At 39.1% G+C, this 27,768-nt stretch overlaps 1 protein-coding gene across 2 annotated transcripts; it reads right to left on the minus strand.

The window, feature by feature from the left end:
- Nucleotides 1-27,141, minus strand: SPPL2A (signal peptide peptidase like 2A). 2 transcript variants are annotated; one of them, XM_013128968.3, is made up of 16 exons: nucleotides 26,789-26,985; nucleotides 22,802-22,921; nucleotides 21,427-21,609; nucleotides 20,504-20,593; nucleotides 17,215-17,348; nucleotides 14,934-15,085; nucleotides 13,483-13,579; nucleotides 12,049-12,150; nucleotides 11,070-11,151; nucleotides 10,704-10,778; nucleotides 10,157-10,213; nucleotides 9,432-9,531; nucleotides 8,098-8,175; nucleotides 7,599-7,759; nucleotides 5,508-5,541; nucleotides 1-1,010 (listed from the first exon to the last, which is right to left on the minus strand). In XM_013128968.3, the coding sequence occupies exons 1-16, from the start codon at nucleotides 26,840-26,842 to the stop codon at nucleotides 979-981; spliced, it is 1,551 nt and encodes a 516-aa protein (XP_012984422.1). In that variant the 5' UTR covers nucleotides 26,843-26,985; the 3' UTR covers nucleotides 1-978. The 2 variants fall into 2 exon arrangements, with proteins under 2 accessions (XP_012984422.1, XP_030904508.1); XM_031048648.2 differs by lacking the exon at nucleotides 5,508-5,541 and having other exon boundaries at nucleotides 26,789-27,141.
- Between the last annotated feature and the right edge of the window lie 627 nt (nucleotides 27,142-27,768).

Genomic DNA, 27,768 nt, shown 5'->3' on the forward strand with positions numbered 1-27,768 from the left:
AAAAAAAAAACAGTGCAGAATCAAAAGCTAAAAACCCCTGTCATGTCTTCCCCCATCCCTTGGAACTGATCCACAGCCAAATGAAGACCTAGTTTCAATTGGTAGGAGAAGAACCAGAAGACAGTTAACACTACACCCCACCCACCCAAATAGCACTTGAGCAAAATCCCTGTTGCCTGTCACACCATTTTGTGTGTCAACTATTCCAGAAGCTGCACCTAAGTTTCCAGGACCACAGTGTAAGTATCTCCCCCTTTAATTTTTTTTTTGGAAATGGTTGGAAATGCTCATAATCTGAAGACTTGCATCAGAGCTTAACAATTTTCACAATTAAGGCATAAGCCAGTGATACCAGGGGGCACAGAGGTGGGGAAGAGCTCAACCCCAAGCTAAATTTGCCCTGTTATCTATTTCATGGCTTATGAAGTACACAAACTAACATTCACACTGTTTATTTAATTACTTGTAGTAATGGAACTACAGTCTCATTCTAGAATTGCTATAGTTTACTATTGATCTTTGTATTCAAAATCTGGAAAGAAATCCTATTAAGGGTAGTGTGATTTATTTCTCTTTAAATGAAACTTGACTAGTCCTAATCAAACTTAACAAAAAAATTCGTTCAAACTGATATGGGTAAGCAACTTTTACAAAAATATACTGTATAGAAACACATTTGGAAAATTGCATAGAAAATATCCTTTTATTTAAATCAAAATAAGGCACAGTTTTACTAGCTATGGTCTGGCTGTAAAAATGCAAGTCTATTTTGATTACTTTTATGTTATTAACAATATTTTCCATAAAAATATAGGTATGGGAATAAAAACACTTTTATACAGAGTGGGAAACACTCTTATTGTAAAACTTCACCAAATTTGCTGTCATTAATTTGTACAAAATTTGAATACTATTTTAAATCAGGATCCTACATGTTATTGTCCTCCAGGCTGTTCACTGGCTGATGCTGTGCTTTCTTCATTTCCTGTATAATCCAGGTGTTCCATCATCTAAGTGTAAAAAGAAATAAGAAGATAGGTACCTTTATAAAGAACTACTGGTTTTCCCATCAGTCCCAAGTATTTGTTAGCTAAGCAAAATATAATTAAACATGTGTTAGAGTGCATTTTAGCAGCATACAGACAAGAAGTCCTCTGTAGATCAGAAAGTATTCAAGCCAAATAATCAAAGCTTTTTTAGCTAATGCTTTCCACTGCAAAAGCATTCTCCAACCAAGGATCCGAGTTCTCTACAAGAAATTAGCCTTGTAAATCAGAACTGTCTCACTTACTAAATACAGAGAACAAATTAAAAAAAAAAGATTGGGGTAAAGCAGATTTTTCAAAGACATGGTTTGCAGAACTGGAAACAGACCCAGGATCCTACCTAACATGTACAGGTAGCAAGCAATAGCTTGCATAGAAAAGATGAGCTTTCTCTTTTCGCAACTGTAAAAGCTAGCCATATCACAGTTAGTAGAAACCTACTTGATTTGCAACATTTCTTTGTACATTTTCCTTTATTTTATTTTAAAAAGGATAAAAGAAATGGAATTGAAAAGTCCTGCAACAGGGGAGAATCTGAATCAGATACTTTCTAATTCCTGTAGCTGATTAGGTCACCTGAATAACACAAGACAATATTGTACTTTTCCTGACTAAAAAGCAGCCTGTTTCCCTATCCACTGCTGTATTGCTAGAGCACAACGAAGACTCTAGTTTCCTCCCTGGGACAAGGCACTGAATAAATTACATTGGTAATACACACATTAGTTAGTATGACAAACTGAGACCCATCAGTTTGAGGGCTTCAGAATTAAGCAGAAGTAACAAGAGGCCAAGGACTGGACAGTTTTGATAGCTGACAACCAGAGACAGAAGATACAGAAGTGGTAAAACTGATGTAGACAACCAGAACAAGTCAATGAGCTCATATATGCAGCATGGGAGGATTACTGGGACAAGGACATAATAATTTCAGCATGAAAAAGTAGAAAACCCCACAGATGTTCTTCCACAGTTGCACATTCTGCCTAGTAGTAAAAAGGCTCCCTGTAAAAGGAGTAAAAGGTCTTCCTGTAAAACAGCTGCTCACTGCATGGGCTCTAAGCTGGGCAGATTTCCACGCTTGTTTTCTTGTCTTACCAGAGCCCACTGCTTGCCAGGCTCCTGACACTGTCACATTATACACACTTTAGTGTGTATATAATTCCATACATATAGGGCAAAAAGAGTAACTTCTTTTAACTTTTTTTCTCTAGTCACAACCCATCTCTGTGCCGTACCTCCTTCTATTCCAACAGAAATGTTTCACTGCAAGGTGTATAAACATACCTTATTAAAAGCAGGTTTGTTTTAAACAAGCTGTTTCCTGGTCCAGACATGCCAACATGCCATGCAGTAAGTTGAGATGACAGTTCCAAGGCAGAAGCAAGTCACTAGCACTTAGGTAAGCCTTAGGAGAGCCTACTGGCCACAATATCTATCTTGCTAAACCCAGTAAAGGTTTTTCATATCCCTCTTTTCCCATGTCAGAACTAAGACAATAAGAGTTAAGGCAAACACTAGTATTGCCAATACACCTAACCACCACGATACAGCAATAGCACACACTCAGTCCAACAGCAAATACCAAGCTCTTGTGCCAATGATAACCTTGTATTCACTTCAGTATATCTAGAACTTTAACCCTGCGCTGACAGAAAAACCCACATCAAAAATCACCCAAAGCAAACCACTCCCTACAATTACAGAAGTCAAACCCTCATTTTGAATGAGGATTGAAGTATTTGTTTCCAGGAAAACACAACAAACTATCACATGACACCACATTACATCAAGTATTGTCATGTTATCTTCCTTCCTTCTAGGTAGGATCATCTAACAACTTTTGGTAAGCAGTTTTGCAAAATGTTTCCCTATTAAATTAACAAGAAGCTTCCAGAAGAGCTAACACTATTTGCAACAATTCAGCATATCCCAAAGTCAAAGATTCTTCTCTTAAGCCTACAACAAGCAGCACAAAACATGCTGGAGGTACCACCTCTAGTTAAATCTTTAAGTCTCTGCTTAATATAGTGTATTTTTAAGTTAACTTTAAAACCAAAAACACCAAAGGATGTTTGGGATTTTTTCTGATATCCTAAACATTACAAGGCTAAAAAAAAAAAAAAAAAAAGGCTATCCCATCTCATTTCTAATCTCTCCACCATATAGAAGAAGGATAACCAACAACTTGAAGACAGGGATAAATGGATGCCTTTCTAAAAGTGAATCTCTCTTGTAGTTTTTTGGGACAACCCCATCCTCAAAGCCCCAGAATCTGCAGGATTCTTTATGACAAGCAGCAAGACGAATGCACCATGCTAAAATGATGGACAAAGTTATTTCAAGCCTCAAAAGAGCCACAGCAATCAGACCATACGCTGTGGAGAGTTGATGAAGATTTAGAATCTTTTTTCTTCCACATCCAAATTCCTGACAATTTTTAAGGGGAGGAAGGATGTGGTGTGTCAAGACGGGTTAAATGTAAAAGTCTTTTAGTTACAAAGCTATCTCCTAACACAGTGAACTACCAAAACCAACCAACCAAATCAACCAACCCACAACCAAACCCCTGCCAAACACACACAGAGTTAAACTAGAAATGGCAATACATACTCCTACCTGTAAAAGAGTACACAGTACTTATGCACACATTTGCCTGCAAGATGCACTCTGATGTTGTTGAATTCACATAATTCTTAACAACCTATAGCTGTGATTAATTTGCAAGTATCTAAAACTTGATTTAAAATGACAGTACTAACAGCAAGCACATGCTGTGTAACATGCCAATGACAAACCTGTTGATTTATTACTTCAAGGAGAGATAAGAAAGCTTGATGAACACTTCAAATTGACAGACTCTGAAAAGTTGCTGGACTATTCTACCTACAAAACTTTAATATTGCATTAGTCCACTAGATTTTTCATGGTGTTACTAAAATGATTTCATAGACTGTACTGATACAAAAACCAAACAGTATTTCTGAAATAAATAACGGGGAGGTATGTATCAAATTAGTTTATCATGCAGGCATAAATGAGAAGTATAAGCAATCCAGAAAACCCATAAGAAAACCCTTTATTGTACACTTTTTGGTAGCAACATTTCCTACATTTGGTGGTAAGAAAGTAGGTACAGTACTCTCCCCAGAAATCCCTGTGCTTCAGTAAATAGTTAAAACGTTTTTCTGTGCAACAACTCATTACAGCTCAATTCTACTCCATAATAAAGCCACATGTGGCATAACGACAATTTAAGACTGCATCATTACGCAGAAACAGAAATACTCCCAGCTAAGAATTATGGGACTTCAGAGCTATCTTAGGGAGTCAAGTATTTCCCAAGTGTATAAAGTTGAAACTGAAAAACTGGTTTTAACAATCTTATCCAAGAACTTGAGTGCATGCAGTAGAACAGAAGAATCTTACGTTATAAAAATACAGTCTGGCCATCTGATTTTAATTTGCACTCAACCTCTTCCTAATCTCTTCTTGGGTTTGTATCTCATTCATTTATTATTAAGGCTTTTTAATGAGACTTAAATTGTTAAAAGACTCCTTATTAGGAGAAAGAAGGTAATGTGAAAAGTACTTTTTAGTTCAGAATTTAAGACAGGCAGAGTTCATCTCAAACCGTCTTCAGTGTAATGGGCAGACAAGCTATGCTTTATAAGCAGATGGATAACTAGACTGCCAACTATAATTCAAGATTAGATTTAAAACACCAAAATTCTGCAAGAATTTGACATTCGAAAGCTTGCATTGCCCTCTCCATAGTGTGCTTGGGACAGTGGACAGCTGAATACCATCAGTGTCAGCCATCATGATCTATAGTCTAAGGTTAAACCTCTCACTGCAGTGTAGAATTTGTACAGCAGAAGGACCACAAAAGCTGGTCTGAATCCTTGCTCTCTATCCCACTGCAAGCACTACAAGACAGCACGGGACAAGTGTATTGTTGAGCAGTAAGATGAGAGGGACTGTAGACATGACACTAAAGACAATTCATAACGCTGAACATTATAACAGAGGACAACAAAGTTGTGATGAGCGCAAAGCAGGATTTCATGTCAATGCAGTGGCACAGAAAAATTAGGTGAAGGACTTCCATATAGGTAGAGGAAGTAAATCAAATTCTATGTATTCGAAGACACTCCTAGGGATTTGGGAAATTATACAGCAGAGAGGAGTACAAAGCCTGCCTTCAGGGTTAGGAATCACAGTTCCATTGGTACTTAAGTTTTCCTATATTCCTTTCAAGAAAGAAAGAAAAAACCCCAACCCAAACACCTAGGCACAAAACATGATTTATAGCTCACCTTCATTGCTACCCTTTTCCATTTAATTACTCAGGAAAAAATTTAAAAGATAAGACAGACTCAAAGGATAAGATGAAGCAGAGGGGAAAAAAAGAAACTGAAGATGATTAATAGTTTCATTAAAAGAAGGCTATAATCACACCTTGTAGCAAAGGCGTCCTGGAGGAATCCGACACCTAAATAAAATTCATTCCATTATTAAAATAATACACAACAAAAATCAGAAAACCCCAAAATTCAAAAAAGCTAACTAATGGTCTATAAACAAACTGCAGTATTCATGAAGTTTAGTCACCTGATACACTGTACATGCTCCTGTACCCCTATTCTTAGGGCACTTTGCTCTGAGAAGTCTGCAAGGTTGCTCTGTTTCCATGACGACAATGCAAACCTCTGCTGAAGTCTGGCCACCCTTATCAATGGGGCAGCTCTGCTCCAGTCTAAATGACCCTTGTAGCAAAAATACAGTCCCCTTTCTGTATCTTTCTCCTCAGAATGAGCAATGAAAGCTGGAGATTTCAACCCTGGGGCTGTGTGTGTGGTTGGTTTGGGAAAAGTTTTTTTTTGCATGTTTTTGTGTAAGTTTGGTAAGGACAGTTCAAAATTGAGCTTAGTGTGAGGAGAAAGATCAACACTGCAGCATTCTGAGAGTGCAACTTGAATAACACCCTCTAGAAAAAAATAATGTAGAAAATGTTCTTCAGAAAGTTATAGAAAAATAGGAGTCACAGAGGTGTTCAACAATAGACAAGTCTAACCCAGGGGTTGTGGAGTGGGGGCTCTCTCTGGCACATTTTAAGTTGTGCCAGAAATGAAGCCATCTGACCTCAAAACAAGCTGAAGTTCAGATTAATTTTAATCCTTAAACCAGTTGAAAGGACATGGAAATAACTACTACGGCAACATAATTCTTCCAAGTATGAGTTTTCCTATGAGAAGTGCAAGAAATTTTTCTCCCTAAAGGGTGTTGCCAAATCTGCTCAGGCCCATTTTACTTGGAACTCAACTGAGAAAAATAAATTGCAAAGCTTTCTTCCGTTCCCCAACAGACCCAGAGTTACTGGGCTTCCTATATGTGACACTGTTTTAGAATAGCAGCCATCAAAGGCACGGTAAATCAAATTCAATCTGACCTACAGAGAAACATTCCTGTTTGCTGGATCTAAAAAAGGAAGAGAGTTGGTTCTGTAGACAAAAAGACAAGCTATGTAGTTAAAGCTGAAGGCCTCCTGAGTAATTCTATACCTAGCCAACCTCCGGCTGAAGCAGGTGTAGAGTACTAGTCAGATCAACAAAAGGTAGTTTTGATAACACCGTAATACTGATAATACTATAGAAGCTACATGCCTGCAGTTCTACATTTACAAGAATTATCACCACTTTGACTTAAACCTTGCAATATTGAATTTGAGAAGGCAGGAGCCAACCCACCTCCCCTGGCAGCAGCCTATCCATTCTCTGAGCTGAGTTCCACACAGCCTAGATACAGGTGATAGTTTCTGAATTCAAACAACATTGGACTTTAGGTCTCAAGCAAGATCTAGAGTAACCTCAAGACTGCTCTGTCTTGTGATGCATGCCAGCTCACAAGAGATAATGGCACACTCTGTTACCACAGCAAGTGAAATCAGGGGGAACGTGCACATGTCAACAGGGAGAGGCAGATAGCTGGTGGGATTCTAGGACTGCAATTCCTGGGTAATGTTAGAGATAACCAAAGGGGTAATGCAGAATACCCATGGCAGTGTGCACACCACTGTGACAGAAAACAGTTTTATAACCACCCAGCTATTTTGTTGCTGAATGCTTCATATAATCCTGATTATGCCAGAAAGTTTCTAAAATTGTAGTTGATCACCAACTGTCTCTTAATAGAGGACTAGTGCAGATTGGAATCTGCATGCTTAGCTCAGTGACTCATGTTATACCACATCAAGATGATAGTTGAGAAATGTTAAAACATGAAAAAACCCACCCAAAAACATTCCAAAGAAAATAAAACAGGACAAATTACTTTTTTCTACGAGTACTGAACCAGCTATTTAGCTCCCTCAAGCTTTGCTCTGCCTTGTCAACTACTAGACTAAGATTTTCTAAGCATAAGGACTATTTTTCCTTATTAGTTCCAGAACATAACATGAAGACTAGCAAAAACTGTATTACTTGCAATATATTACGAAGTACTTCTAGAAGCATACACTCAAAAGAATTAACTACAACATATTCAGCCTACCTGGTAACTGCTTCCTTTCCAGAACTTCTTCATCTCTTTGCGCCTCCAAGCAACAAATGAGCTAGTGAGGAGTGTGCATGGGACAAGATAGAGAAGGGCCGGTTGTCCCATCTTCATTAATGCCAAAACAACGAAGGTCAGCACCATACCAATGGCATAAGCTATAAAAAGATATTTATATGCACACTATCAAGAACAGGAGATTTTTAAAATTAAATAATTCATTTAGTAAGCCAGATTTATTATTTAATCTTTATTAATATAGTTGAAAAAAAGGTGGACAATAGGTTGCTCTGTATTTGCAAGCTTTCTCTAAGCAACTGACTACCATGAAGAATGCTCACCTTAAATATGGGCAAGCACATCAAAGACATCATAAAAAGATTCTTGACAACACTGAACCTTTACCTGAAGAAAACTATCTGGTTATGCCATTTATAAAAAAAAAAAAAATGAAGCCAGCATGAAGTTTCAACATTGCTGAAATATCACAAGTTACCTATTGTACAGGAAACGTAGTATACAGAAGATGAACTTGTCTGAACATCAAATCTTCGACAGTAGGCAACCAGAAGCCCTTGAAGGGAAAAACAAAAGATTAATGACATACTTAGCCATGATTTTGTTTCTTCCCAATCTTCCTCCAGATCAAAGCAAAAGAGAAAGAATATTTGTTAAGACACCCCATTACTGTATGTTATCTTCTAATTTATTTCTGGAAAGCCAAGAAATTCTATAGCAAGTCTTGAAAATCAAAACCACAATGAGCCAAGTGAGCTTGGTATTAAAAGGGTTTGGTTTGTTTGGTTTTTTTCTTAGCAAGCTAAATACATTGTGCTATTTTCACTTTGTTAATACAGAAGGGTAATAACTTAGTTCTAACATTTTAATGCTCGCTTTTTACAATCAGTAATTTTGCCTGCACACTGTTCATACCGTGGTGCTTTGTGCCTGACTTCATTTGCTCAAGACTCCAACTACAGCAAAACTCAGCTCTGCTGAGAAAGATGGAAAAATTTGATAATATATTTTCCGTTACCTCACCTCCAATTAGGTAGTCTAGGACACAAAAATACTATGAAGTCACAGAAGAGTTGCTTTCTGTGAGATTTCAGTGAGATTTAATTAATACTGACAACTGCATTTATCTGTGGGACTTGTATTTACACAACACAGTGTGAAAGTGTCGTGGTTTAAACCAAGTCCCCCAACTCCCTGAGAGTTAGGAAGGAGAATCCAAAGAATGTAGCCCCCACGGATTGAGATAAGAACGGTTTAATTGCTAAGGCATAACACAAAACCCCTACTGCCATTTACTACTACAAATAATAATGATACAGCAAATAGCAAGTGAAAAGAATACAACACCCCACCAGCCACCGACCCATAACTCACTCCACCCTGCCTGGCCGAGCACCATGTGCTCCCTCCTCCATTTTCCTCCAGAGCTCTACCCCTCCAGCTTTCTCCTTCCCAGTATGCATCCTGGGCATCACGTGCTATAGTATGGAATACCTCATTGGCTAGCCTGGGTCAGGTGTCCTGTCTCTCCTTCCTCCCAGACTCCCCCTGGCTGGAAAAAACCTTGAACAAAAACACCCTCAAAACATGCTCAAACCATGACAGAAAGAAAAGCAAACCCCTTTCACCATGTAAGTGTTCTGTAACATACTAAGCTATCTTATATTGTGGCTTTTGTTGTATTCTGCATAACAGATCAAGCCCAACTGTTGCATCTGATTTAGCTGTTGAGTAAACTGAAATGTAAGTCAGTTGACAATCAAACCCAAAATATTTAATTGTAATTTACAATTGCCAAAAATATTTTCTCACCTGGTACAATAATGTCTCCAAAACCCAACAATGAAAACGGCATGTCACACAGTGTTGATGCAGAGTATCCAAGTCTAGGCACTCTAATAACCACAGGTAACTGTAAAACAGTATTTCAGAAGCCCACATAAATCTGATCTAAAGCATCCTGGTGTTTTGGAACGTTTTTTGATTGTTTGTTTAAAATAATAAACAATTTAAATATAATTAATTTATTGTTAATGCAGAACTTCAAAATAGGTAGAACCTGAAGTAAAACCAGAAACCAACATAGAGAGTAGATAAATCTTAAGGCAGCAGGTAAGCTGGAAATTCAGATTTACGAATAATATGCACACACACAAATAAAGCATCAAACCATATAGTGGGAGTAACAAATCTGGATTATTACCCTAGCTAAAGAATCAATGATATCCAGGCCCTGAAGAGAAATTTGGACAGTCAGGTTTTCCCCAAAAGAATAGTCTTTTCAGAGGGAATAATTTAAAAATCCAATATCTGAAATACAATCCTTACTTTCTCATGGGGAGCTGAGCGTTCAGTAGGGACTTCCACCAAGTTTCCATCATTCTAGGATCAAACCCAAGTCAACAGGTATTTAATACTTAAAAGAAAATAGCAGAAGCTGGCTATATTTTGTGAGAAAGTTATGCTGAAAAGCACACTAAGAATAAGCTACGCAGTGTCAGTATTTTTGTTGCACATACTAAAACAACTGTTCATACCTTTTCACTGTTTCCAAAAGGCCCAGCTGCAACTTCAACCATTATACTTGCCCCATTCTGAAATTAAGGTTATTTTTCAAAAGTTAGTGGCTTAATATACCAAAATATTCATACTACATTAAAAAAAACCCTGTGTGTACCTCATTTTAGAATCCAGGACTGGAAAAATCCTGAACATCCAAAGGAATGTACCAGTATTGAACAGTATCATGCAGTACAGTTTTGCACTGACAAAACATATACCAGCCTCAAAATAACTGTTCTAAAAACCCCCCAAAACAAATCCACAAGATGTTGCTGGAAGCACAATGATTTAACAGAACTTACGGAACGTACACAAGCATTATGCTCAATAGCCCATACAAGATGAAAGTTTAGGCTACTGCTGCCTCAAATGAAGAAGAGGAAGTCAGCATTCCTGCACTGAGAATACTGAAAATACTAATCTGTTTGATAAAAGTAAAAAAATATTTGTTTGATAAAAATAAAGCCCCAGTGACCAGACAACGTTTTTTGTTTTATGTTAAAGATAAATTCACAGACATACCTTTGTGATAAATGGTGTTATGAAGACAAAAAACACATCATATAGAAGGAGAAGGCCCAGAAGTATCACACAGGACTGAAAAAAAAAAACAAAGTAGAAAATATTCCCATAGGTTTTCAAGGACTGCACAGCCAGATTCTGGTACCACTGCACTACACTGCTATGTTAAAATAAAAAGAAGAACCAACAACTACCTCTCCTTGTTTTTATCCTGGCATTACATATAGAACAGGATTAATTTCTACTAAAAATGTTAAAACTTTTCTTAACTTATAGGCTTTCTTCAGTGTTGAAAACCTACTTCCTGCTACTAAACTTAGATTCATGGCATTAGAATACTTCTTTAAGGTAAGCAACTTGCAGTACCTTGAAGTTTGGCATCTTCAGTGTTTTAATAAAGTTTAGGCAGAAAGCAACTCCCAAAATGTCTTGCAAAATCCAAGCCCACCTAAAAACAAGAACATATTTTTACACACTGTTCAAATTACTGCTGCACTCTAAGTGCAATAATGGTTTTAGGTTTTGTTATAATGTATATTCTGCACCTTATGATGTTGTGCTCAGCATATAAAGCTGATTGAAGGAGGAAGGATATCTGGAGTAATGGCATTTGTCTTCCAAAGTAGCCATTACATGTGATGGAACCCTGCTGTCCTAGAGATGTCTGAACATTTGCCTGACAGTGGGAAGTGGTGAATGAACTCCTTGTTTTGCTTCCCTGTATGTGCAGCTTTTGCTTTACCTATTAAACTGTCTTAACTCAAGAGTTGAAGTTTTCTCACTTTAACCATTCCAATTCTCTTCCTCATTCCCAGGGGGGACTGTGTGAGTGGCTGGCTGGGGCTTAGTTGCTGGCTGGGATTAAACCAGGACACTTCATCAGCATACTACAAATAAAATGAGTTGAACAGAGGCTACAACAGGGCTTTGGTGTTCACCTGTATGATGGCTCACTTGATTGGAAGCCCTACTTAATATCTGACTCAAGATGCTACTTAGGATTGTACTACAGTATTTGTGTATTTATGGTCCTCTGCTTCCACAGGAAGCACAGGTCCTACAGTCCCTAGGCTATTTTTGCACTTTTTTTTTCTTCATTAACAATCAAGTTAGTTCTTCCTCATCTTTATAATTTTTTGTAACTCCAAAGTACCACACAGTTCATTTGTATAGCTTTGTTCTCTATTACTCCCATGCTCGTTAAGCTTCATAAATACACTTACAACTTTTTTGAAATCAGGACTGAGTATAGACAGATGCTATGCTCCAGGATTAGTTATATGATGGGAAGTTCATTAATGACAATTATTCATATTACTCTTTTAAGTCAGAATGCATCACTTACCTATCTTCATTTCGAAACACTGCCCAGATGACAGCTGCTGCTATGCAGAATGCAGCAAGAAAAATAAGCCTCACTTCAATGCTTTTGTTGCAACATGCAATCCTAAAAGAAAATAATTAAATTAAAAAAGAAAGCCTGCAACAGCCAAAACATATGCTTGTGCTATCATGGGCCCTTAAGATAACAAGGTGTTCTCACCCTGAGAGCTTCTCCTTTGCCCATTTGTTCTATCCAGACTCAGGTGGCATTATCGTTGCAACTGTAGTACCAGTCCTTCTCTGGGCTGTGTTTAAAACATGCCCAAAGATAAATCAAATTGGGCTTTGATGGCCAATCCTCATTTTAGCAAACACATCCAGGGAAGGTGGCAAGCAGATGAATTTATTTAATCTATGTCATTTATCAACCATGCCAACAGAACTATGTCAGTGAGGGACAGATGTCTTAATTCCAGAAAGGGGGGTGGGGGGGTGGTGAAAATCAATTTTAGGACACACAATCCAAGATTAAAAATGGAGTAACTATGTATTGCAAAATTGTGAGCCAGTATCTGTTTCCACTGCCTACTCAATTTTCTGGGGTAGTTATTGAACTAATACTGACAGAAGAAATGCCTGTCCTACAGCTTACACAAAACCTGATGACTTTTCTATCTGATTTCTACCTTCAATGGGCTACTGGATCACCTGGCACTAATATCCTGTACTAAGTAACATGCAAACACAATCTTAGGCTTCCAAGCTTGTAAGAATCGCTCTTCTGGGAGAAAGAACTATTTGTTGCATTAAATGTCAGGGTTTTGTTTTTTTTTAATGTGAAAATACAGAGTAGGAAAATATTCCCATACCAATACCTGCAAAATACTTAGAGTAGTAAGGCAAAGCTATCTGCACACTGGCAACACACAACCTGAGTTACAACTGTAACCAGTAACACAGAGGACATGAGCAATGTGTTGCCTTCACAAGAAAGTTAAAATTTAATCTGTACTGTACCTGTGACAGACCAACATAAAGGAAAACAAAACCTCTATTGCCTATAGCACAGTACTTGCCTTAAACAGGGCCAAGTGTGCAGGATTCCCTTACCGAGTTCCTTGATGAATAAAGTGAGCACACCTGAGTAAGCATACTGAAGTGAGCACAAGCTGAGCTCAGACGGCCAAGCAGAGCCTTTTAAGTTTGCTTACAGCAATGCTTGCAAATAAAAGTAATGCAGCGAATGTCCCACAATACTATTTTAACTGTTAATTATGATACAAATACCTTTAATATCTATTAAAGGAGCTTGTAATTTTGTTAACAATCCCACATACTAAACCATTTAGGAAACAATTTGTCAAATTGCTCTTGTGTTTTCACACTACCTTGAGTAGCAACCAAAATATACCCCAAAGAAATCTTCCATTTATAGTAACTGAAAGGTGTACCATACCTGCACTGCCCAAATGGTATTTCTCCTATTAATGCCGCAAGACAGTTGTATAGACTCATTGCAGATGCCAAGCAGAAGACTGATATTATAACATACACTAAATAAAAAGAATGGAAGATGGGAATCAGTGACAAAATACAATAGGAAAGAAATCAAACAAGAATCAAACGCAACAACATACATTTGATATAAACAGCAGCTTATGTTAACAGTTACAGCACTGCTCAATACAGTGGAGATTACATCAGCTGATTACAGAAAATGCTGAATTTCAATTGTCTCTGCCATGACAAGAGTTATAGAATCATAGAAAAGTTAGGGCTGGAAAGGACCTTAAGATCATCTGGTTCCAACCCCCCTGTCATGGGCAGGGACACCTCACACTAAACCATAAATATCTCATTAAGTTCTCATTAAGCAAAGACCTGAGGTCTGAAAGTTTTTCATTGACACCCTCCTTTTTTTAATTTATTTTTCTTCCCTTTTATTTAAGAGAAATAAATCACCTGTTACTGCTTTCACATACTTTTATTTGGTTTTAGTCAAATAAAACCAAAGTGCTATCTTACAACTACCTGCTTTCCCAATTTCTGGTAATACTTTCCACTTCAGGTTTTCCCTTTATGCCTAAAGATTTCAATATCCCCAAGATCTGACTTATAATTTAGGTGGCAGGTTAAGATACTAAACACCCCATTCCTTCCAAAAACTTGTATGTGGTTAGGAACCACCTGGCTAAGAGAAAATCCTGTATATTTCATGTTCTAACTTGTAGTATATTGTGTATTCTAACTTATGGTAAGCATCCTGAAACATTTATAAACAGGAAGATAGTTGTTTGCTAGTTGCTTTGGGGTTTTGTTGCTGTTGGTTTCAGGGGGGGAGGGGGTTTACTGCTAGTGAAGCTCTGACTAAAAGCAATTCTGATACCTATAAAGAGATTATTGAAAAAAAAAAATCAACCAGCAATTTGGAAACTACATTTTAGTAGACTACATCATTCAAGAACTTAGCTTATTATTAGCATGACTGAGTTAATTCTATAATGGCAATGCCATTTCCCCTGTACTTCATTAGGGCACCACAACCACAAACTCAATGTCCATGTAGCAATACCGAACGAAAGTTTTCACTCTAAACATCACTAAGCTATCATTGCCACCCTTCCAAGAACATCAACATACATCACATACTTTCTTTACTAGTCACTGGCACCTCTACTCCACATTACTTTATTCAGAATAAGCACTGTCAAGGAAAACTTTGTAAGAGAATAGAAGAAAGCTTCTCTTTGAGTAGCAGCTACAACTTTTCAACCCTCGACTCATACATGGAGAGAACAATTACAAAATTATATTAATTTTACTTTAGAAATTGAGCTTTTTAGACTCAGACACCTAATAAGATCATGCAGAAAAACAAGTCAAATGAGATCATCCATTGTTTCTTACCTAACCATTTGTAGAAGAAATACAGCAAGACCAGCATAACACAACAGATGACAACAAACAAGATAACTGTTACAGGGGTGAAAGTAACATTTTCTTCCTTCTTTTGTCTTGTTTCTCTCTCTCCAGGACTTGCTACTGCTTTCAGGTTCTCACTGTTTCACAAGAATGACAAATATTTACCTTCAATGACAGGTTATGAAAAAGTCTTACTATAACCAGAACTGTTGTTACAAAGCATTTAGGTTAACACAGCATTTCAGGCTAATCCTTCATACCATTACTAGACTTAATTAAAAGAACAAAAAAAAAGGTATGCTTATTGTTTGAGTTTCACTCCATTTTTTAAATGGAGATACGCACTTCTGGCATAGATCACAAGGAAAAGATTCTTAACTGTCTTCCTTTCCGGTTGTATGGTGATTGCCAACTAAGGAGTACACCCAGCCAAACCCCAAATCTATGTGAGGAGAAGTAGTCAGATATCAAAACTTTTCAACTCCTTTTCAGGATGCACACACTCAACTCTATTAGCGTATCACCTCTGACTACAAAACTTCCTGGGCTAAATATAGTCAATCTGATAAATATGTCTATGATAAATTGAAATCATGGGTATTACACACTGTTTTAAAACCTCCACAATAGGCATTAAGTGTCTGCAAAACCCATTCATGTCAGCAGAATGAAGCTAGTTAAGTACTAGTTCTTTTATCTTTACACCTTATAATTACAGAGTATGTAAAAGAGAGGGGGTGTAATTGGGGATCTGCATTGGGAGTAAGATTTCTATGCATACATACTCCATAATTATACCTCACCACGCAAAATAAGGATACTTAAATTGTTGTGTTTATTCTCTTGAGCCGATAGCCCTTCCACTCTTCTGTTCAGACACTAATGCAACTTGCCCATTAGATAGCATGTTCCTGACAAATCCTAGAACCTACCTACAAAACGCCCAATTCAGCACTGAAACAGCTACCTTCAAAAGGGAAAACTCCCCCAGGAGTAAGAAACTTCATTAGATGAATCATTTTCTCAGAGGACACACTTTGAATAAGCATTTTTTTTTGTTTTTAAAAAAGCTCACTCTAAATGTATGAAAGTGCATTCTAACAAGTTTCATATAATTACATGTAGGTATTTTTCAGTATGGGAGACAGCATCACATTTTGTTATTTTAGCATTCAGTGCAGGCAGGCACACCCTGTAGCACTGCAGGGTAAGAAAAGCAGCATAATCAGATCCAACCTTTAAAAAGAGAAACACGCCCACCCATCTTTCTACTTCTTTAATATCTCTAAAATCACTAGATTTGCATAACTAGTGGGAAAGAGGAAGATGCAGTTATCACATACAATTCTCACCCTGTTGTTCTGAGGAGCAAAGCACTAGAACACCACTGAGAATGGGAAGCCCATGGTAGCAACACACTGGCCCATTAAACACATGCAGGCACACAAGAAATACTAGAGTAACACCATGCTCTTAAAGGCCAACTGTATCTAGTCAAACCCCAAACTAAAAACAGCTGTGTGCATGGAGTGTGCTTCACTTCAATGAACAAAGCTGCACACCCCTCAAGCATGGTGCAGAAACCCCCCAAACTCTTCATTTCTCTGCATTTACCACATTCCACACTTCTACTCCCTCTCCTTCCCTACACAGACACTGCTGCTGCCCCTCTAACCCAGCCTAGTCCTAGAACTGATATTGCCCCTGGCTCTGTTGCTCCGTCAGATAACACAAAGCTGAAGCAGATAAGCCCAGTTGGACTTTAACTATCTGGAGCCACCCAAACACAACCAAACCACATTCCCCAATGCTCTTAGTGATAGGAGTGAGGTGCCCAAACATCCCAGAGGGTACTGCTCAGCCAGCTGGGATAAAATAGTTGTAAGGATCCCTGAAAATTCAGACACTACACGCAATTAAAGGTATCATTAAAATATCTACTTTCTATCATGGATATTGCAATATTATGGTGTTAATTATAGGATATTTGGTAATTTGTCAAAATGTTAACTCATTCCTCCTCCCAAGAGTTGCATTATCCCTCAGGGTCTTTGACAATCTACTACTAAGATTTCTTAAAGACCTATGGTGATTTTTCAGCTATTGCAGTGCTCAAGCATTTCATGACAAAGCAGTTCATCAGACCTAGATTTTCTAATTTGTTAACTACCAACCTAAAATAACTTAATTACTCACTGAACATAGTGACAGTTTCCACAAAACTTGTAGTTCACATAATTTAAGCAGTTTCATTTAACAAACTTACAGTTCTGCTACTCCACTCCAGTAGCCTCCTAGTGCCACTGTAAACACAGCAATTAAGAAGATGACAACCATACTGTAATCAAACTCTGGCAAAGGTGGTGAGTACAGGGTCACATTAATTTCATTTCCAAGTGCCTGAAAAAAAACGTGCAAGTTGGTTTGTAAGGACAACAAAGAAATTATATGGCTTATTTTCAACAAGATGCACAGCATGAGCTCTTCCTCTTAATCTATAAAATGCTGAAAGCAAATTTTCAACATACTGCACAAGACGGCTCATATATTTGCCCTTGTCATTGTAAAGAAGCAATGCTTTCCATGCTACCTTTCAGGATGGTCAGGTTTGAAAACAACCTTATTACTACTGCTGTGGAAACACAGATACCACACAACAAAATGGTACTTCTTTTCATTCTTTTGACACTTCTGAGTAGTTGTGCCTCTAGCCCAAATGCTTCTCATCCTCAAAATATACCAAATACTATCAAAGATGTCTGCTCTGCAGGAAAGCATATCCAAGTCAATCAATTTGAAACGCAAACTCACAGGTTTACCTTTACCTCTTGAAACCACAAAAGTCACAGTTCAGATATAGGCACAATGCTTCAGACAGGACACAGTGAAAACTCAATAAGTAACTTTCTGCCACCTTAACAGATTTACACAAGCATGATTTGAGATGGATTCAAAAGAAAAGAGAGCAATTTCACACTGCTTCAAAAATTTAAGACCCAATTAAAAAGTCAGCTGAAGGACACTGGAGATAGGAAAGCATGCAGAGACATAACCGATACCAAATTGTACCAAAATCTTGAAAGCAAAACTAAGATGCTTTCATTTGACTGAAAGGTGAGACATAAAAAACAAAGAAAGAATGATAATTTGAGAGGAAATGGAAAGTGGTAGGGAAGAAAGGCTTGCTGTTGTAGTCAAAGTACATCAAAGCATCTACAGCAATCATGCAGTGAAAACAGTCTTTTGAGATGCAGCAGAAGAACAGATTTGTTAACAGCCTGCATGTGGGATAAATGCGGAGAGCAGATGAACATGCCAGGCAAGTTTGGCTACAGGAAGATCAAACTGGCAGTGAAGAGACTGAATGGGAAGCTGAATAGTGTAGTGGAATACACTGGCCAAATGTGAAGAAAGCAGATTTATTTCAGTATCCGAATTGTCTAATTACATATATTAACCTTACAGCAGGCTAAAGAAGTCAGAATCATTCCTTTGCCTGAAGTTCTGGAAGCTCAGAAAACAAGAAAGAAGATTAAATTCTAATGAAATATTGCAGTTGTATGAAGTGAAAAATAACATTAAAGGAAAAAAACCTTATTCAAATTACAGCACCCTGTATGTAAAAAAAGAAACAAACCAAAACCCCAAACAAAACAAAACACAGACACAAAAAAGCACCAACCTCCCTTCCCCAGAAACCTAAAGGCTTATACATTTTTAGTATTTGATTCCAACATGTCTTAATACAGTTTTTCCCTTAAGTTTCATAAGCCTTATAAAACATAATTCACATTAGAATCTAGCATGATATGTTCCTATCACTCTGCTCTTCACTAAGAGCTTGCAAAGTCTTAACTTTCACCACAAGGAGCACTACAATCAAGTACATCAGGCAAGTAAAGAAAGAAAGCTGTTCACTTACTAGAAGGTTGGTAACACTCCGCTATTGCTATCAAGACTCATACCTGATTCAAATGCTTAAAGCTAACAGAGATGAAGTCTTGTAAGAAAAAGTAGAAAGAATGCTTACACAAAGTAGCTACTCTCAGACTGGTGCTGACTCTTCTAAATAAAAGGAGAAAACTAGAAGCCTTGGGGAGAGTTAAAACAGACATACAACTGTAGTGGAAAGAGTACAATGGCTGCCAGCTTCTTAGCAGAACGTATCATTCAAAACAACAGCTGCCAGTGACATGAGAGAAGGCTTTAGAAAAAATGCCATCAGAAGTAGGAAAGGATCACTTGTGGTCTATGCTGTGTTCCTCATTACTTTTACAAAGGTAGTCTCATTATAAGACAAAACCAAATTCTTTGAACAGCAGCATGAGACACCATGTGGCACACTAATCTGCTAGCAAAGTTGCTTTGGTGAATTACTCCAGCTATACATAAGTAATTCTGTATGACACTACTCCAAGCAGCACTAAGCAGTAACACAGTACAGAGAAGATTCAGAACAAATTAGGGATCTAACCTTGCCGTACGCCCCTTCATGTTAGCAGGGCATATCTTAAAACCACTCAACTAAGCAAACAACACTTGTCTTACTTGAAGGAACAAATCTGAAAGACAAAGACAACCTGAACCAAAACGCAGTATGCATCAAGACTATGTCAGAGTGAGGACAGTCATCACAAACCTTCAGTCATGTCAATGCTTGGCAAGAGCCAATCTTTAATGGGAACAGGCAGTAAACAACCAAAATCTTCTATGTCTAAGCATGGTTTCAGCTTGCATACTTACCTAAGACAACCTTCCATGGCAGCTCTGAAGATTAAGAGCAGAAATGGTGAAGTAAACTTGCAAATTCAATCCAAGAAGCTAAGTCTACACAGGTTAGTGCTAGCCTCTGCTATTCACTGAAAAACACATGCAGTGCAACTCCTGCCTAGCAAAGCTTCTTAACACCAAATAAAAAACAAAACAACAAAATAACAGAAAAAGCCACATTGAAGAAAGGATACTTTGTATTAAAAGAACTCTCTGCAATATTCAGTATCCTAATATTACATGTCAATGAAATCAAACTCCCCTGCTTATAAAACATAGAAGATACCTTAATTGACACATTTTAATAGCACATTTGGCATCTCACCATAAACTCATCAGCAGAAACTCACGCTCTGTTGCCTAGCTGCTGTATAACAGATGCTGTCATGCTATATAGAACGCAAGCTCATCATCTGGCAAAGACAAAAAAACCTCACACCTTCCTCGACATCCAACTTGATAAGATACTGATTGCCTCACAGATAACATGCCAGTAGATACAAAAGCTCAACTGTTCTGGCTTCTGTGCTAAGACTTCCCAGCTTACCCTCCCTCCAGTTAACTATAATGTTTCCCATTCTTAGTGCTCTAATTAACCATTCTGTCACATTAACCTGAATTGGGAAGGCTAGCACTTCCACGACTTAATAGCCATACTCTTCTGTGAATTGAAAGCAGATTCTATGCACATTCAAATCAGGCAGACATCCATACCTGACATTATTTTAGGTTTCTGAATAAACAAGTTTATGCAAACCATAACGTTCTGAAGGTATACTACTTACCAGCTGCATATCTACTATGTCACTATATCTTATAAGAGCCACTGGAAGAGTCACATTTTCAAAATCAGTCTTGTTATCTGAAAGAGGAGACTAAAAGAGAAAGTGTCAGTGATAAGTATCTTGAGCCTATTTGCAAATCAGGTTAGATCCCTAAAAGCAAATTATCCTTTAAATTTCAGTGTATTTGTAGGAAGAAAAACAAAACAAAACAAAAACAAACAAAAAGAGCTTATCACCTTTTGCAAAAGGTTAATAAGACTGATGTATTTAAATCAAAACTGGTGATACTACCAACACACCTGGACTCAAGCTCTCCAAAAATCTTGTGCTTTTATAGTATTACAAAGGATAACCAAAACTCTGGTTTTATTCTCTACGCCTTTGAAACAAGGTTAACTTTTCATTATAATCACACAAATTCATAAATTGTAAATATTTGTACAAACACGCTGCAGCTGTAAAAGAGAAAAAGCAACAGAATTATCCATAAAGATCTTTCAAAATGCTTTTTTCTATTTCCAATTTTGGATTACATTTTCCTAGCTTATTTTTGTCTCACGCGTCTAAAACAGCAACACCCAAAATTACAGGGAATTCAGAGTACACTAAAATCAAGGAATGATAAAGACAAGCATTCAGGAACATGATTAAAGACACAAGGAACAGATTAAAAATACAATTCAGCTGGAGATACTTTGAGATAATATAACAGTGTTGCACAGAGGTAACTCGAATGACCCTCAGCCTCAGGAACAACAGCCACATGAGCACAGCACTCTGTGAGGAAGGTTAACCACTCATGCTGGAATCTCATACATTGCCAGGGTCCTCTGCTTTTGGGGTTTCTGTCAACTCCCCCTGCCCTGGACCAACTAGATAAAACACTGTTTCACTACAGAAGAAAACTGTATGTTGCAACTTACCAGCCTAGGTTTACTGGCAATCAACAGCATTTTAGCACCTAAATTTTGTGCAATTCTTGCTTTCTCCAAAAAAGTGCAGTTTCCTCTCATCACTACTACTGCTTTGTCCTTCATTATGCCAGAAGGAACTTCAGATGAACTGCAGAGTACTGTAGAAGTCAGGTTTTCTAGAGCCCTGACAGTCTGCAGAGAAAAGGGAGAAAAGCAACATGATGAAAATAGGGTATGTAGAAGACTATGTTACTATGCTCCTTAATTTAAGGTATACCTGAAGGAGACAGCAGAATGAAATCATTAATTCAAGAATATAAAATCAGAGCAACAGTTTCTGCAGCCTGCACTACTGAGGGACATTCAAAGCAGGATATAGCTGAAATACCTGGATGTTTCTAAACACAATTTCACAGCAGTTGTTGCTGCAATTTAAACATAAGAAACTGGTTTCTTATCCCTGCTTGTAGTTTCAGGGAATCCAGTGTATGCGCTGTTGCTTCCAGGCTTCACAAGCCAAATAAACACCAACATATACAACATAACCAGAGTTCTGAAGTACAATACTTGTTCAAAAACAGCTGGGGACCCTAATAACATATTATTTATTATAACTAAAAAAGATCTCTATTTTTATTTTGAAGTTCAGTTTCATACTGGCAATTATTTTAAAATTATTGTCAGTTTTCTTAAGTTAGGCAACATCCCAGTGGCCAAAGTAGCACACCAAAGATGTTTGGGGCAGCAGACAAATTATTTTTACTCTGTTTTACATGAGTGAACCTGCTAATGGATGACAGGAAAGGCAGAAGATCACCTTAATCACTTCCAAGAACAAAATATTTCCTGTTTATATGAAGAATGCCTGAAGAACATTTGGTTTTGCCTCACATCCTAGTTTGGCTCAAAGAAACACACTTAGAAAGTATGGCCTGATAATACATTCCAGATAATCTCCCATTCCACCACATGGTTTCAAGACAATAAACAGAACATCAAATTGATGAACCACTGTAAGAAATCTGTTTCACAAGTTTACTTTTTTGTAAACAAATAAACAGAAGTTTCACTCCCAAATCTAAAACTTAGACATACTGATAATGCCTGGAAACAAACAGAATCAGATGCAAAGGTAGACATACTTAAAACCTGTTCTAAGCACAGAGAGAATATCACTTCTGCAAACTTTAGAAGCTGACTTCTCCAAGTATAGAAAATTTCCCTATATACATTTAGGGGTACAATAGGGACATAAATATATAACTCAAAAAGGTAAATATTCAGTGTACCATTTATTAAACTAAAAATTCTGAAGGCCAGTTATAGCTAACCCAAATTCATTGTGTTTTAGTTTTCTCAGGAAGTATGATTATAAACTACTTACAGCATTGTCCAGGCTGTTCGGCAGGGATACCCAACTGGAATTGTAAATTATGCAGTAATCTTTTGTTACTGGAGGTACACCGCTTCCAGAAGCATGCAGAATCCCCTCATCTGCAGTTACCTGCAATAAACCAGAGTGTTTTGCATTAAACAAAGTTCAGTGTATCAGTATACAGGCATTCTTCTAAAAAGCTATAAGAAGAAAAGGAATTTATACTGTTAATTAGTTTATACAACGCTTGATTCCATGAGAGATGGAGGACAGAAAACTAGTAAGAACCTACTCACTGTACAAGCTGCTTATCCTCACCTCAAATACAATATAATTTTTACATGGACAGTTCACATCACCAAGTAGAATATCATCAAGAAACCCAAGCAAATTATTTCAGATTCTGTATCCTTTACTTTCTAAGTGCAAAGTTTTACATAGAAAGCAATTAAAACAGTAAAAGTGGATTGAAGTCATTCCCTCCTTGGAGATTCTAGAATTCCCCTACTAATAAAGGTATCGTTTAGCAATTCCTAGACTTTTTTTTTTAGCAAACAACTGTAAACACAAAGATATCAACTACTGTAATTTAGGAAGAATTTGTGTAGTTAGGGAAATACTGGTGTCTATTAAGATTACTCTGAGTCTCTCACATTAACATCATTTTGTTACTAATTCAAATTAATTATAAAGTTTCAGATCATTTTAGGGATATAGAGTTCTCCCCAAGCATTAATATGCTAATAAAGGTCACGTATCTCAGTGGATAAATTAATAAACTAAGGATTAAATGTCTAAGTAGTAAAAACAAATAAGCACTATTTGTATCTCAAAGAAGTGTCACCTTGAGAAAACTGGGAGATGATCTCATTTTGACAGTTCTTCCTGAGACAGAAACTGACCTCCGTATCAGGAAGTGCCAACAGATTTAATTAAAACTGATTTTGTAAATTCCAAGTTGTCTGAAAGAGCACCGAGATATAAAGCTTGAAGTAGGCAGGGGCAAGGGGGGAAAGCCCAAATATTTGTCAGATATACAACACTAATCATTAACAGTGCTATAGAGGCATTTCTCCTCCGGCTAGTGTATCAGTATTCTGTAGCAAGTGAGAACCAGAAAGGAAAGAAAAACATGTCACGATATTGTTTGAGAGATTTATGTCTACCTGGTTTGAATGGCAAAAAATTTTCTTCAGAGGAATCCATTATACTGGCCACAGTGCATGAACATCTGCTGGGAGAACTGTGGGCCTGAGCACATTAACTGTCTAACATGTAACAGCTCTTCAGCTGTCAGCTTGAGTAAGTTCCTCCATGATTTATGATCAGGACAAAAGTTATCAAGCTTCCCTCTTAAGTGCATTCACCTAAGAAGTTCAAACTAATGGTAAATTAAAAGCAATAAAGACTTCCAGCAGATGCAAACCCCAGATGCTTCCATCCATTAACAGTTCTTTCTGCTTCACAAAGTAGAATAAGTGTTTTCTGGGTTTTCCAGGAAATCAAGTGTTAATGCTACACAAGTGTAAGTCTACCTAGAAGGAGCGATTATTACTTGCTTATTTGACACGCATGTTTTGTTTGGCACACTTCCCTGCTCTGGGATAAATCAGGAAATACAATTCTTCCTCATGAGGTGGGGGATGGAGGACCAGAGCATGACGTTTACACTCATGATTTGCTGCTAGGCTTTAAAGACAGCATTTAGAAGCTAAAACTGGAGAAAAATGCTACATGCTAAACCCACTTGGCACATCCCCACTAAAAAGCTGTTGCATCCAGCTGAACTTCTATTATTTTCTAATTGCTTCTGTATCCTTCTTTCACAACAGACAAGATCTACTAGTTTGGGTACGCAGCTTTGCAGTCAGCTGTGTCACTGAACCGTACAAAACAAACCCCCCTCTCAGCATATAATCATAGAATAGTTAGGGTTGGAAAGGAGCTTAAGATCATCTAGTTCCAACCCCCCTGCCATGGACAGTGACACCTCACACTAAACCCTATCGCCCAAGGCTTCATCCAACCTGGCCTTGAACACTGCCAGGGATGGAGCATTCACAACCTCCCTGGTACAAAGTAAACATTTCTTACTGAGCACATTTTCAATCTTCTTTTTTAAGTAGAAAACCTAAAGTGTCCACAAAACTGCTCCTCAAAAAGATTAACCTGTTTCCATAGACTGACTTGCTCCAGCATAAAAACATTCCCCTGTGGAATAGAGGCATGACAGCTGTCCTTCCCTAAAGGAGCATCATCATCTCTCACTTCAGGTTCAGATGATTCCCAAGCAGATTTCTTCCTATTTGTGACACATAGTTCCCTCATCAGATTTCCTTACTTTACCATCCTCACATTTTTCTTGTATATTTCCTTATCTTTGATGGAAAAGAAGACATCTCATACTCTCTCTTCATCCTTATTTTCCCAACACATCCCTGTTAACTGCAGGGATACAAATTTAGCCTGACTGTAACCCCACCATGCAGAATACTGTACCAGTATTCTGAACCAGTGGACATGAGACCAAATCAAGCTTATATTTACAATATCCATCACAGTTAGCACCTAGGTAAGACATACAAGAAAATCAAAGGTACAAAACAATGACAAAATATTTTGTATGTAGCAAGTAACAACATAAACCTCACAGAAACATAAAAAGGTAGGCAGAAAACTAGCAATTAATAGAACAAGCACCACTCTGTAGCTCTGCCAGCAGCCCTTTAACACACGTACACTGTCCCTCCTTCCCCTCCCTTCTGGGCATTGCCACCCAGGGGAACCATCATCCATGCTCAGAGAACAGCAGTGGTCATTCCCTGCACACCTACTACTGTCCTGCGTGCTAACTCCCCATAGTGTCCATCTCAGGATACTGTTCTTGAGGCTCAATGACCTGGTCTCATGCTCACCCCCACCAATACACCTGCATTTCTAGGGCAAAGGAGGAGGCAGTTCAGGGAGCCTGCAGTTTTCCAGGAGAGCACGAGAAGCCCCTTCCCTTGTCAGCAGCAGCAAAGCACTAGGTTAAGGACCTAAGCTGCTCTTCAGAAAACCCCAACACAACTAATGACAGCTATGTAAGACTCACAGACAGTCATTGTACAGATGTACACTACTTCATCCAGAGGCATTCTCAAGGCAACAAACTGTGCTGTTCACATACTGCTGAACATACCCAAGCTTAACTTCCTGCACAGGAATGTACTCTCCATCCTGCCTTACCAAAACAAGGTAAAATTTATGTTAAAAGCAAGTGAACAAGCAAAAACCCACCAACAAAACAACCGGGTGGAGCAACATTTAATATAGGTATGCCTTTCATACTGCTTAAGCAGCTTACAGAGGATTCTGGCTTCCCCATTTCACTACTCTGTGATGCAGAACGCCCCAGATTTCCATGGCAATATATACCTGTGTGCTGGGAGAAGCTACAAAGATAATCCACATAGGAACCAAGACAGCACTTAAGATGAACAGGCCAAAAGCCAAGACACATACACACACCACGAATTCCTCCTGCCCCAGCACCTTAATTTAAATACCTCCAGAAAGATCAGCGTTTATTTACGCAGGCACCCCTATGAGTCATTATCCAAACCCACCAATCGACCGAGCCTGAGCCCAGCTTGCACTCCCGGGTTGAGGGGATAAGGCCTAGGGAACCGGGGGGGAACCGAGGCCTTGCCTCGGGAGTCCCGGAACGACCCCGGGACACGGTTCCGACCGCTCTGGGGTGGGAGTGCACACCAGTCCAGTCAGGGTAAACAAGCGCGACGCGGATCGTGTCTGCGGCCATGGGGGTCCTCCAGGGAGCGTTTACAGAGAAGGAGGACAGAGAAAAACCCTCAGCCGGCAGAGGAAGTGGAGAGACAGGCGACCCGGCCGACTCCGGTTCCGCCGCTCCCCGCGGGCCCACCGCCGCCCAGCACTCGCCCGGGCCGGCAGCCGGGCCTCGGCGCCTGCCACTGCGCGGGCAGCGCAGCCCCTTACCGGCGGGAGCAGCAGGCCGCAGAGCACGGCCCACAGCAGCCCGACGGCCCTCATCTTCCTCAGCCGCCGCCGCCACCCGCTCGGGGAAGGGCCTCGGCTGGGCTCAGGCTCCCCGCGCCCGCCACGGAGCCTTTCACCGCCACCGGCTCCAGCAGAAGCGCCACTTCCTCTTCCGGCCGCCGGGACCAGGGGGCAGGCCGATGTTGCTGCTGCTGCTGCTGCTGCTGTTACCGCAGCCGGCGGTGCGGCCCCCCCTTCCCCTCTACGCGGGGTCTCCTGGCCTCCGCCGCAGGGCGGCGCTCCCGGAGAGGAGGCCCGTGGGACCCGCTCCCCGAGCCTCTTCTGTTGCGGGGGAGAGAGAAGGGATCTATGGTGAGGAGAGCAAGGGCCTGCGAGCAGTTCTGCCCACAGCCAGAGCCTCCCCTGCTCACCTCCAGCTGAGTCTTCTTTTGCCCTGTGGGTTTGCTGAGGTTTTTTTGTCAGCTTGTTAGGTTTTCCACCAAGATGTGCAGGTTTTCGGGTTTATGCTGCCTGGAACCCTTCACAGCCATTACAAATAAGAGGAAACAGTCGGTTTTGCCTGAGACAAATCTGTGTGATCAGGCACAGACACAAAGTTAGGAGAGGTATGGCAGTGGTATGCCTTCAGCAAGAGCAAAAAGTACAAGAAACAGCAAAACATGACTTAAAACAAAAGATTGAGGGAGTTGTGTTGTGCGTTTTGAAAAAGAGCATTTCAGAGATGTCTTCCAGGCTTTAAAAACATAAAAAGGGCTGTGATGCACCATATGTAAGAGTCAGCAATGATTTACAGGAAGGAGACGGACTGAAACAGCTCCATGATTTACCAGCTGAGGAAGTTGTGTGACTTCTTTCATTGGAGGTTCCCAAGCATTGGTTACGCTGTCCCCTCCGGCTCCTTCCAGAATGGCCTGGGCCTGCCTCAAGAACAGCGTGCAGGGGAAGTGGCAGAGGTGAGG

Source organism: Melopsittacus undulatus, chromosome 9, assembly GCF_012275295.1.
Source record: "Melopsittacus undulatus isolate bMelUnd1 chromosome 9, bMelUnd1.mat.Z, whole genome shotgun sequence".
In the NCBI taxonomy this organism is placed as follows: Eukaryota; Metazoa; Chordata; class Aves; order Psittaciformes; family Psittaculidae; genus Melopsittacus; species Melopsittacus undulatus.

What these genes read in the sequence shown, in the direction of transcription:
- SPPL2A (XM_031048648.2), bottom strand. Translation starts at nt 26,842, where the DNA reads ATGAGGGCCGTCGGGCTGCTGTGGGCCGTGCTCTGCGGCCTGCTGCTC. An exon ending in ATACCATTTGGGCAGTGCAG is followed by an intron (nt 12,151 to 13,482) that starts GTATGGTACACC and finishes ATTTTCTTTTAG; the next exon opens with GATTGCATGTTGCAACAAAA. An exon ending in TAACACCATTTATCACAAAG is followed by an intron (nt 10,214 to 10,703) that starts GTATGTCTGTGA and finishes CCTTAATTTCAG; the next exon opens with AATGGGGCAAGTATAATGGT.